The sequence below is a fragment of the Harpia harpyja genome, chromosome 3 (assembly GCF_026419915.1).
Source record: "Harpia harpyja isolate bHarHar1 chromosome 3, bHarHar1 primary haplotype, whole genome shotgun sequence".
NCBI lineage: Eukaryota > Metazoa > Chordata > Aves > Accipitriformes > Accipitridae > Harpia > Harpia harpyja.
In genome coordinates this window covers 4,891,535-4,903,829 of record NC_068942.1, presented here as the reverse complement: position 1 = coordinate 4,903,829, position 12,295 = coordinate 4,891,535, and the positions used below count along the sequence as shown (strand labels likewise).

At 36.8% G+C, this 12,295-nt stretch overlaps 1 protein-coding gene across 3 annotated transcripts in view; it reads right to left on the bottom strand.

The window, feature by feature from the left end:
* Positions 1 to 235: 235 nt before the first annotated feature.
* MAN1A1 (mannosidase alpha class 1A member 1) overlaps positions 236 to 12,295 on the bottom strand; it is a 151,277-nt gene continuing 139,217 nt past the window's right edge. For all 3 annotated transcript variants that reach the window (XM_052781210.1, XM_052781212.1, XM_052781213.1), the window contains exons 9-12: positions 11,116 to 11,335; positions 10,133 to 10,305; positions 4,505 to 4,620; positions 236 to 3,170 (exon numbers count right to left, since the gene is read on the bottom strand). In XM_052781210.1, the coding sequence (XP_052637170.1) occupies positions 3,044 to 3,170; positions 4,505 to 4,620; positions 10,133 to 10,305; positions 11,116 to 11,335 (636 nt within the window). In that variant the 3' untranslated portion in view covers positions 236 to 3,043. The remainder of the gene's footprint in view (positions 3,171 to 4,504; positions 4,621 to 10,132; positions 10,306 to 11,115; positions 11,336 to 12,295) is intronic.

Genomic DNA, 12,295 nt, shown 5'->3' with positions numbered 1-12,295 from the left:
ATTCCTTGCCCCCCCCCCCCCCCCCCCAAGCAATTTCTTTTGCTCTTGAGAGTGACTGGGAACACAAAGTGACCATCACTAGCCACTTCCACACAGCTAGTTCAGTGAATGGGAAGTAAAACACATGTTATCTTGGCAATCTAACAAGCAGTGGTAAGTACTGACTGTTTCAAAATGATTGCTCTAACTAACTTTGGTGTTTTGGGGTTAATTAAAAAAAAAAGGAAGAAAAAAATCAATATATTCTCAGTTTATGAAAAGGCTTTTTTTCTTACAGTTGGCAGATCTACACGTTGTACAATCGTCTCGTCTACTTACATTAGTTTACAAAAAGTACAGTATAGTGCAGTTTGTACATACAACCTGAATACCAATACCAGTCACATCAAATTTGTGCTCTTTCAAATCATTGTAACTCCCAAACTAAAAAAAAAAAAAATTCATACTAAGTGTCTGTATTACAAGGAAACAGTCATGATGCTTATTATTTAAGTACATAGGACCCAATGCATACAAGAATTGTATGTTTGTAGCCTGCTTTTTGAGACACAGAGAAGAGCTATCTGGTTCTCCACTGTTTCTCTTCAGCTTGTTAAGTAAAGGCAAGATCACTAGACACAGCTGGGGGAAGCATAATGTGGTTAAGAAAAAAATGTAAAAAGAGGCTTACAAAACACATTTCTCAAAGACTGTTTTTGTCTGAGCTACTGTAGTTATTTAACTGATATGAGGCCTATAGCAGCACATGCACAACCATGTGGTAGGCAGCAGCAGATGATCTAACAATGATAACTAAGATAAAGGTAATTACTATTACTTTTTGGTTTAAGAGGGAAGAGAACTTTTGTTTTTATTCCACACCTATAATTTCTCTGTGCTACTTGGGGTGGGGGTGTGTGTGTGGAAAAAAGCTCCCTTATAAATACTGTTTCTGAAGAAATACAATGAAATATTATAGTCCTCCAACAATATAAATTCTGGAGTATCAAAATCAGCAGGAGTTCTGCTTTTCAACAGGAGAGCAAGACTTCATTCTTGCTCGTTCAGTTTCAGAAAACTGTTACTGTGACATGAGGGAATCCATACTTTAAAAAAGAAAATAATAATAATTAAAAGAAGGCAGTAAAGTAAAAAGTCTTGACTCAATGCACCAGTTCCACGTAAGCAGGCTTCATCTGAGGCAGATAGACATATGTTTGTATCCATTCTCCCAGCTCTGGGTTGCCCAGGCTCAGCAGGGTACCCCTGTTAACTTCCATGTACGAACGCACAGCTCTGCCGGTCCTGTGATGGAAGGATCAGCGTCACTGAAGATGCTCTTCCCTTGCCCCCTATGTAAGTAAGTGTCTTGGGTGGCTCATGTGGCACATGCCATCTTCTCTGTCTGCAGGGGAAGCAGAGAGGCAGGGCTGTCTTTACAGATGCCAGAGGGTCAAGTTTATGGGTCAGTCTCCAGCCGCTATATATAAAAATGTAATCCGTTATCTTTGCTCTTGGCTTCTATCTAAGAAAAACTATACTGCAGACCTCTGTCAGTACAGAAAAAAAAAAATGTACTCTGTAATGCCTAAACAAATGTGCTTCCTCAGCTCTGATTAGCTATGCTGGACATGTGAGCTAGCTTAATAAATACCTTTAAAGAAGATTACTGTTCAGAACCGTATTTGTTTTGCTGCAGTCAAATTAGTGAATAATGTGCTTGCTTAGAATAGGAAGCCAGGTGTTACACCCTACTCAAAATACATGAAAGTCATCCTGTCATTAAATAAAAACATAGGTAGACTTAATAATCATGTAAACCACTCCAAACTACTACACTTAAGTAGAAACAGGAATTAATTGTGCCTAATTTTTTTTTTCCCCTTTGGTGATGCTATAAAGTAAAGTATTTTTGGCAAAGCTGTTACCTTTCTTAGTAAGCCAGGCCTCTAATCTAGGGAGTAATTTTAAGTACACTGTGTTTCTGTCACTTCAAGAAGATGGACTTGGTGCTTTCAGAAAGTTTGAGTTGTACACTGGATAATTTCCTCTCCGAATGTCTTTTAAGGAGACAAGTGTTCTTCAAGGCATCTGGACATCTAACTTTATTAATGTAGATTGTCAAGTCTGAACCTATCTGAATGTTTGGGGAAGTCCCAGAAAACCAAGTTGTCTCTGGTATAATTCTCAGCTTCCAGGAAAATGTCATCAAGTATTTTTTATGTCTTTTTACCATCCAACCAAATGAAAGTTACTGGACTAAATACATAAAGAAGGTAAGACTCCCTTTCTTAATATGAAATGACTATCTTATTTTACTCTGTATTAGCCTGACTAAAGATATGAGATTAACACCACTTAGAAAAGGGAGCAAACAATTTATTCTATTACAATATTCTAATCAAAACCTGAAAAACTAAGGTCTGCTAACTAATGTGCTAAATTCATAAAAACTAAGTTTAGACTAACTTCAACATATACTGCAGTTTCAGAGTTGTGTCTGCATGAGATGAAAATATTCCTATGTAGACTTCATTGACAATGAAATACATCAGCTACTTTACCAAGTAATGATAGACCCGCATAAAGAAGAGGCTGTCACAGTCACAAGATTTGTCTTGGATGACACACAAAAATTAACATAGAACAACAACAAAAAAAAAGCTCTTTATACTTAATTCAATATGGCTTTTTGCAACATGGCAAAATATTACAGCTTAAAGCAGACATCTCCTCACAGAGGAGAAAAAGAATTTTGCAGTCAAATTAAAAGCGTAACAGGAAACAAGTAACATGCAGACCCTCTTTTGGCCAAGATGACACTGCAGCCTAACAAAATCTGGAGAGATATCCTATTTCTCTTCTAAGAAGTGGTTCAGCTGGATTAGAGGACTGAGGTTTTATCATAATTAGTTTGGGTCCATTCATAAATATTTACTGTTAAAGAAAACGGACTGCAAAACACTTGATTTAAAAACTTAACTCAGGAATTTAAAACCAAATCATGTGCCCAAGTCCTGGAAAGAAACATAAGGAATGAAACAAAGTATAACTTAATCTTCATCTATTTCTGGTTTTCTTCTTTATTCCCATCATCTTTGTGAAGAACAGGCAGAGGATGAGCCTCTGTGTTGAAGACCCAATGTTCGAATGGAAGAAGATCATCTTCAGAAAACAGCAAATACAAGTACCTGGCAAGAAAAAAAAGCAGGAAATGTGACACCGCAGTAGTTTTCAGGAAAACATAAATACCTGATTTCCCTATGAATGTATCAATGGAAAGAAGTAACTGCACACAAAACACCAGTAAGTCCCAAGCATCACAATGATTAGCACAAAACTTTGAGGCTACTCAAGTCAGACTGGACTCAAGGGCAATAGCAACTGGAGACCAGCAAAAGAATGCCTCTATCCTGAGAGAGGGCAAAGAAGTTTAGGCTATCAAGGTTAAATATCAGTTTGCTTCACTTCCATTTCATCCTTGCTAATTTTATTACATATTGTTTAGATAATATACAACCATAGTAATGTTTTTCCTCCTGAATGTCTACATATGTCAAGGTGTAGGATTGAAAATGTTGTAGGTCCAATCCTGTCTGTCTTCTGAGAACAACCTCTGTCTTAAGATTTTTAAAGATGACAGCTAGCACTAGACCAGTAGCTTGAGCATCCATTTACTAAGACAGGGTCTATTAAAGCCAGCAGTAACCAATAAACAAATCCAATGTTTATTGTCATGATACAAAGTGGTAGCTACTGTAGCATGATTATTGTTAGGGATGAAAGTCTGCTTAGTAAATGAGATTTTCTTTTTTCTCAATTGCCTTCCTTCCCTGAAGGCTTTTCTTGGTCTAATTCTGATAGTGCACTCCCTCTACTCTACCTTTTAAATTGGCCTATCTCAAAAAAAATGCCACCATGTATATAAATGTATTTACGGTATTTCATTTACTTCAGTATTACACTTTCTGTTGAAATGGCATGATTGCTTCTTTCTGGTCTTTGCAAGAACAAGTTGCACAACAACAACAACAAAAGTGAAGAGACCAAGACAAAACTTCCTTTGTTTCATTAAAAACTTAGGAGACAATGATAGATAATGAAAGCTTTTGTTTTTCTCTCTTAACAGGCCCTGTGAACTTACCATGCAAGTTGACTTTTTTTCTTTTTCTGTAGTTTTAAAATGAAAAGTATGCAATACAAGCCTGATAAGTCCTCTGTCTACTCAATTTGTTTCACTAGTGTTGGCATATATAATTAGATCCTATCAAAGCTAGGAGACTTAATTTCTCAACAAAGACTATCAAGTACCTTTATCAGAAGTAAAAATAACTTCCAGAAGTCACAGAACTTAGTTTATTGATAAGGAAGAAAAAGGCAATTCAGCTTCCCATCACCTGAGAGAAGCTCTTGTATTTCAGTCAGATTTTGTTACGTGAATGTCAAGGGTACTAATGAGAAATACTTATCTGTAAAGATGATACATAGAACTACTTCATATTAATGAAAGTCAACTTTAACTTACTTGAGTGTCTCTGAAAGGAAGAAGCTTTGCTGCACATCATCATGGCTTTCATGATTGTTATAAACATCTCTAATGCCGGAATAGCCACCATCCACTCTGCAGTGTTTTTCCAGTGCCTGAAGAGGGAGGGGAAAAACCAGCTGGATTAACAAAATGAATCATCTGTCAGTTTTTCTTTGTTTGACAATAAAACTCGCCAAAAAAAATTGTCACAAATTTTTTGATAAAGAGAGGAAAACTAGATAAAGCTCTAGATAGAAAACTCTTTTTAAAAAAAGACACACATCTAATTTTACATTTAGGAAGAGAAGCAAAATGATAAATTAATAAAAGTAGTGAACACAAAGCAGTTTTCAGAAGGAAAGATATATGGATGTAAAAATATATGGATTTTCACTTATTTTCTTTTTCCTCTTTTTAATAGGAATAACAATAGCCTCTCTTTCATAGACAAGCCTATCAGCCTTCAGAGATTGTGTCACATATACCTTTCTTGGTCATATTTCAGTGCTTAAAAATTGTGATAGAATTGAACACCATGATAAAGACCAGTCTTTTCCTTACCTCCTGCAAGTCACTCTGGAAAAGGAAAGGCAACTCTCCATTTTCTATGTAAGTTGTTTGGTTTCTCTTTGCAATTATTTCATTTTTTTCAGTGGGAAGCCTGTGATACTGGGCTACTGAATTTTTTTTCTGCAGTAGGTACTATTTTTGATACCTTTCTGAAAAAGCTTTTTCTGTTACAAAGGAGTAGATGGAAAGCTAGTATGTGGCTGGACTTAACATGTTTTAGATATAAGAATGTGTTTTTCTCTAACTAGTTTCCAAACTGTGTATTCAGTTAAAAGGTGTAAAACAGATGATTGATTCCTATTTTACAATAAAAAGGAGCACACAGACCACCTAAAAATATAGTTTCTTTTCTGCCCTCAGGAATGTTCCATATGATCAGCTAATTTTGAAGGAGAAAAAAGATCAGATGAAGGGTGTATACAGAATGGTAAAAAGCATGTACCTGGTGCTGGAAGTATAGAAGGTATATATAGTTATACTATTTAATAAACTTTGCTGCTTTTCTTTATTTTAGACAGGTGTTTGCATTAGAAAGGTGGTACCTATATATGAGCCATAACTTTAAATATACCTCTATCCAATACCTTATTTGAGTATTGGTTCTCTTATCACTGTTTTGTTTAAAAATATTCATTCATCTTTTTTCTTTATAATTGACCTATTTAACAAGGTCAAAAGTATTCTTAGCCTCTTCATTTTTCTTATTCTGTTTTATAATAATTCTCTGGTATCAAGCAGTATAATAAAGGAGTGAAGAGAATCTAAGATGATTATATTTAAAACAACTCATTATTCAAAAACAAATCCAGAAAATGCTCTTTACCCCTAAATAACTTCTCACAATGAAATGACAGTAAGCATGGTGGATTACTACAATCGCTCAGGACCGCACTACCCTAAAACTTGGTGCTTGCTGCAGAGACAGGTATTGAAGCAATAACTTTCAGGCAGAAATTCCTGGAGCTTTATCAAACCCCTGATGGAGAGATGGAAGACAACTAGTACCTCCGTTTCTGAAGTTATTACAAATATCACTGAAGTGATTACAGGATGTGTAGATTTTATTTAGGGAAAGATGCTGCATTTCAAACTGCATATGACAAAAAGCTATGAAAAGGCAGAAGATATGCCTAAAACAAGCAAACAGGCAGAATAAGCATTTTCTGACGAGAGAGAGAGATGGGACCAAAAGTCACTAATAATTACTGAGGTATCCATCACCTCTGCCTGCTCTAAAGGCTGTTCAAGATCTGTGTTTTGCTGTGAGTAGATATCCTAAACGTCCTTGTTTTTGCTTCAGTCCCTGTAGCTATCTGCATATATTTAGCTTGCATGTCAGGCTCTCCATAGTTTTCACTGGAGAGTAAGCTGCCTATTGTATATTTAAAAGGGATTTTTCTCCAGGAGAGATCCTTTAAAATATAACAGGCCTATTTGTCTTTTCTTATGTGTCTTTAGGTTCTTTAATTTTCCTGGACACTTTTACTAAGTGACAAATATACTTAACTTTAAACAAGTAATTTCCCCTGGCTGGTACTCCTTCCCTCTTGTCTACTTCAACCTGCAATGAATTCAAAATGCTGAATCTGTGTCTGGATTTTCAATGTCAAACAAAAGATTACGTTTAGCAAGGCACAGCAGAAGGAGAACTTGAACTTGAAGGATAAGGCTATTATTCAAGGAAACATCTGCATTCTAAACAGGGTGAGGTAAAATGAAAGCAAATTGCAGTTGCGGTTTACGTGCCCTAATGTGTAGTTAGAGCGTTCTTTATGAGTTCATTGTAGGGAGATACCGTATAGGTACCTGAACACCCTGCTATGATGCAAACTAAGAGGTTAACTTACTACCAGATGGCTAACATGGTGCATCTACTTGATGCAAACATGAAGCATCTTACCCCGCAAAGCTACTTTCCACTTAACTAAAGAAACAGGACATTCATGTGCAGCATTAGTATGAGAAGGCGGCTCGTGGTTGTCACCCTCCTTTAACTGGCAGCAATGGCCTTTTGTGCTTATACCTGCAGTTTCAGAGTATGGTGATGTTCACATTGGCAGTGGGGTAGTTGGTGGGTGTGAAGAAACAATCAAACACATTTTAAAATAGTGGTTCTCAGAAAATGAGGGTGGCTAAGATCAGTTATGCTAGAGTAATCGAAAACATCACGCAGAATGAAAACTGGCTGACAGGCTCCAAGTATCATAAAGGGAAGAAACAAAGGCAGTGCTGTGAATTCAAAATATGTGCCACATTTATAATGCAGGAAGGGAGACTTTCATGAGCTAAGCTGATAAAACCTTTCTGACTCAGTAACAGTGGCTATTGCTATTGGTCATAACTGCATTTTCTCCAACTGCTGAAGTACATACAGAATGATCTTGGACTCAAATTAAAGCAGCAAAGCAAGTTTCCAAAGAAAAAATGGAGAGGCTAGAGCATGTTTTTAGTCTATAAAAGTTAGAAGGAATTAATAGACTTGTTGGAGAGTTTAGAAGTCATGACTTGTAGAGCAGTCTCCTTTTCTACTACAAGGGCACTGGGAAACAAACCTAATGAGTTCTTATAGCCAGTGTCATGAGTTGAAAATGGACATGAAACACCTGAAGAACAACTTTTTTGGGCAACAACATATGGTCTGATTGTTCCCCCTTTTTTGTTTCAATCTCAGCTTCCTCTTTGTGCAACAGGTGTTGGTAATTAAACCAACCATATTCAGTAGTCAGGGACTTCCCCAAGAACAAAAGGGGGAGTGACATGTTCTCTGGTGCAAGAATAAGGAGCAAGAGGGAGCAGAATTCATGAAATATTTGTGGTAAGCTATCATGACATGTGCTGGAACAAAAAAATACAGTATCAGGTGGAGCTGTATGGGCTATAAATATCACAAAAGAAGAGAAAAAAAGAAAAAAAAAAAACCTATTTGAAACCTACAACTGACTGTGTAACTTCTGTGAAGCTGTAAGATTTGTTTTTGTGAAACACAACTGCACATTAGGACAGTGGAAGATGGGCCTGTACAGAATGGGACCAGCTGCATCTCCCACACACGGTCTGTAATCCACTACATTAGAGCCAGACAAGAGTAACCACAAGAATGTTAAACAAGGAACACATGGGGAGCCCTAAGAAGGTAAATGAGTATACAAACCTGAAATAAACACTAACAAACTGAACCAAGAGGGTAAAGAATAATAATAAGGAAAACAATTGAAATGTTTATAACAATGTTATCAGTGTGGTCAGCAACAATGAGTCAGGAAAAACATCTCCTGGAGAAGGAACACTTGGCATTGCTGAAGCCTGGTGGGATGACTTCCATAAACAGACATTGTAAATATTCCAATTATAATCTGCCTGGGAAGATTCCAGTAGTAAAATGTGTGCCTATGGCTGGTGTTGGCGAAGAAGAAAGTAAGGGAACAGCACTCTAAATTAGAGGTTTTTAAAAAAAAAAAATTGCTTTAGAATCATTAACTCAGAAGCATATTGTTTCAGGGCCAATAGAGCCAACACCCAAGGGAGGCAAATAAAAAGTCCTAAATAACTACCGTTTACCTAGCTGAATACAGCATTGACTGCAGATATGGAATTGCTGTGACTATTCAAACAAGGGGAAGTTAGAGAGCAGAAGTATAGTTAATGCTAGCAGCTATTCTTTTATGGAAAGCAGGTTTTACCATGAAATTTCATTCTTCAAGAATATCTAATTACCAGACTTGAAACACTTTTTTCACAACACCCAACAACATTTGCGATCTGTTCAGTATCTCACATGGTGAATACTGAATACAATTACAGATCTTGGTTGCTGTTGAGGGAGCCAGCTAACTAGCAGATATCACATCGCAGCCAGGTATATGGAGCCATAATCCAGTAATAGCTCTCTAGTAGGGTCCCTCAGGAATGAGAAATTGCACAACACAAGCCTACACCTTCTTCCCTTAGTATAGAGCAACCTTCTACAACTAGTGGTGTAGGCCCATCCAAGAAAGTTATCATCATACAGCCCTAGAAGCAAGAAGTGTTGGGCAAACTGACAAAGAGGATGTTTTTGAAATCCTGGAAAGCAGTAACTCTGCAAAGGAGAGCTCACTGTGAACGAAATATACGGAATTTTGTTTTCTTTTTTTTTTTTTTGCATTTTTCTTAAGTATACAGAGCTGCAAAAATAATATTCTTCAGCTTCCTGTATCTCCTATAAGATACCAGTCTGCTTAGAAATTCCAAAGTAAGAGTGAAAGGCAGATTAATTTAGCAAGGGCAACATCAATATGAGGAGAAAATAAGTGAACTCTGAAAGTGTAATAAGGACCCATACCTGGAGGATGAAACATGGTAAATCCAAAGGCTCTCGTCTCTAGCAGCAAGAGTGATTAATCATTGAAATAAGGGAAACAATGGATTTGGCAAGCCAATTTTTGCAGTATAGACTAGCTGCCCTCTTGGAAGGCTTGTGCTAGACAAACACAAATAGCTAGATTCAGCATGACTGGTTGAAGCTCAAAGGCTAGTGGGACACAGAAATTTAAGTCTAGAAGAGATTGTTATCATTAATGGAATTCAGTCCAGACGACCTATGATTTTTGAAAGTGACCCATTTTTTAAATGTTCGGTACTATCTAGTACTTCATCTTGGCCTTCATCACCTTAATTAAAATCACCTTCATACAATTACTGTTGAAAATACACTTCATAAAACCTATTTCCATGTCCAAGGCTCAAATTTGACACACGTTTGCACTTTCCATTCCTATGCAGCAATACTCAATACCTGGAGCAGCACATCCAAATATGACCCTGATCTAAGAAGCATTTAAGAAGGAGAAATCACAAGGTATTTTTCTAATATATATAATACCAGCAGTATTTGGTTTTGTCAAAATGATCTTAGTTCATCTATTTAGTAAATGAATCTCTGGAAATTTGAGTTGATGTTAATGATTTAAAATAAATACTTACTCTCCAACTGCTAAACAATATCCAGATACCGTTCAATAGCTCATTTAACAAGATACTAGGATTTAATAAGAAAAAAGTCCCATAGAACATTACCTCTACAGCTTCCCATCCCCACTGCCTGTACTTTGGGTCATGAGTGAGCCGCCACATGTACATGTAGGTCTCTATGACTTCTGGTCGTAGGATGTAGTATTTTTCATTTTGTCTTGTAGCGATGGCCTCAACACCACCATCAAATCTGAAGGCTTCTGGTCCCAGTTTCATGCCTAGCCAATATAAAAACACATGCTAAAATAAGGGCATTAAAAGAGGTTTCAAATTATGTAACGCACCAAATCAACTATCCTTTCATGTGGTGCAAAGCCAGGTTACCCAAAAGGTATATAATTTCTGAAAGATACTGCAGCATCTCCTGTTTTCATATTTTGTAAATAATTCAGAGTAGGAGAGAGCAGATTTTCATCAACGCCTTAAACAGCAGTTCAGTTTGAACAGTGATGCTAACATTTGCATTCTGGAAGACTTCATGTAACTAGCAACATGTGAAATTTTGCTTAAAAGACAAGGATATTTACCTTTCTATATCAAACTGGAAAATACACTCTGGGACCTGAAATGCTGCCAGGGTTATTTCTATAAGAAGATGAAAGAATCCAAAGAAATTTCTTGCACAGAAATCCACTTTCTTTGTGCAATTCTGTTGTTTGCAGCATTGTACCAACAGAACTGAGACTAAAATAATTTTTTGTGCATAAAACATGATTAATAGCTATATTGATGCATAAATGAACAGGGTCCCTCTCTTATGCATATTTGGCTATACAGAAATTGGCAAAGGGAAAAAAAAAGCTATCATGTTAATGACTAGAGCAAGTAGATATGATCCAGGTGCACAGAAATTACCTATAAAACAGACTAGCCATTCTTAAAGTTACTCTTAGAACAAAGCAGCATTTGCTCAGAAAGGATGAGGAGCTCTCACCATCACACAACTTTCATTCAGCGTTACGTGAAATACCGATGGCTGCCTTCACAAAGTCAAACTGTGAAACTAAACTCTGCAAGACGGTACTTACTCGTACGATCATAGGATTCATGGCAAGTCCTAGCAATTTCAGCACCAAGCTCGATGTGGTGGCCCGTCTTGTCATTAGGTGCTCCATCTGCTCCTAGAGCAAACATGCCTCCAGCAAAACAAGTGAGATGTCCCATCTTGTGTTCGAGCAGCCCACCCTTCCACTCAGCAATGTATGTCAGCCCCCCGCTTGATTTTCGAATGAGGTGGGTCTCTATGGCCTGCAAAAGTACATGATTTCAAACCAAAGGTACCATTTGGTAAAGTATGAGGGACAAAGTTGTCTTGTATGTTATGTCGGTTGGTTTTTCTCCATATTGCCTTAGCTTATAGTAAAATGTAAAATGGATAATATGAGCTAGCATAACCTCAAAGTGCAGCCAAACCAACACAGATTAGCATACGTCAGCAACGATGATTAACTTTGCTACAACTTTGAGCAATTTATGCAGTACATTTTATAAAAATATTGGAAAGACCTAAAAAATACAATTCCATTTAAAAAATTTTTTTTTCTTTCCATTTCTACTTTGAGCAATTTCAGGTAATTTCACTTTTAATGGTGATTAGCCATGACTTTAGCTTCCATAGTTCCCATTTTAATTCTGACTTAAAGGATGTGGTTATTGATATAATTTCATGTCAAGTATATGCAGACATAACTCATATTCAAAACACCTGACTCAGTGAGTGCACTGAAAGATGTTAGGCCTCTGAGTCTATATGTCATTCCCAAAGTCCAATGAGTTTCCCCTCCCAGACTGAATTCCTCTGTAGTTATCAATCAAGAGTAGGGTCTCACTGAGATTTCTGGAGAAAAACCTAAGCAGAATAAAAATACAGAAATCTCCTAGAGAGAATTAGAAGTTGGTGCCGTTAGTATTGTATGGTCACCGATTACAAAATCCAGGAGAACAAGCTTCCCTTGTGGGAGGAACAGAATTAAAACAACAGAGGACATGCAGAAGAACACATTAATTAGAAGTCCACAAAGTAAGCTATAACTCTTTAAAGGGTAACGGATACGTTCAGTTATCCAGCAGTGCTCTGGTTTATTCTGTTGAAATCATAAGATCCGGAAACAGTACTCAACATGCATTATACAAGAGAAAAAACATGAATAAAATATCAGTACAGGGAACTATTAATAAAAAAGCCAGGATTTTAAAAAAAAGTACTAT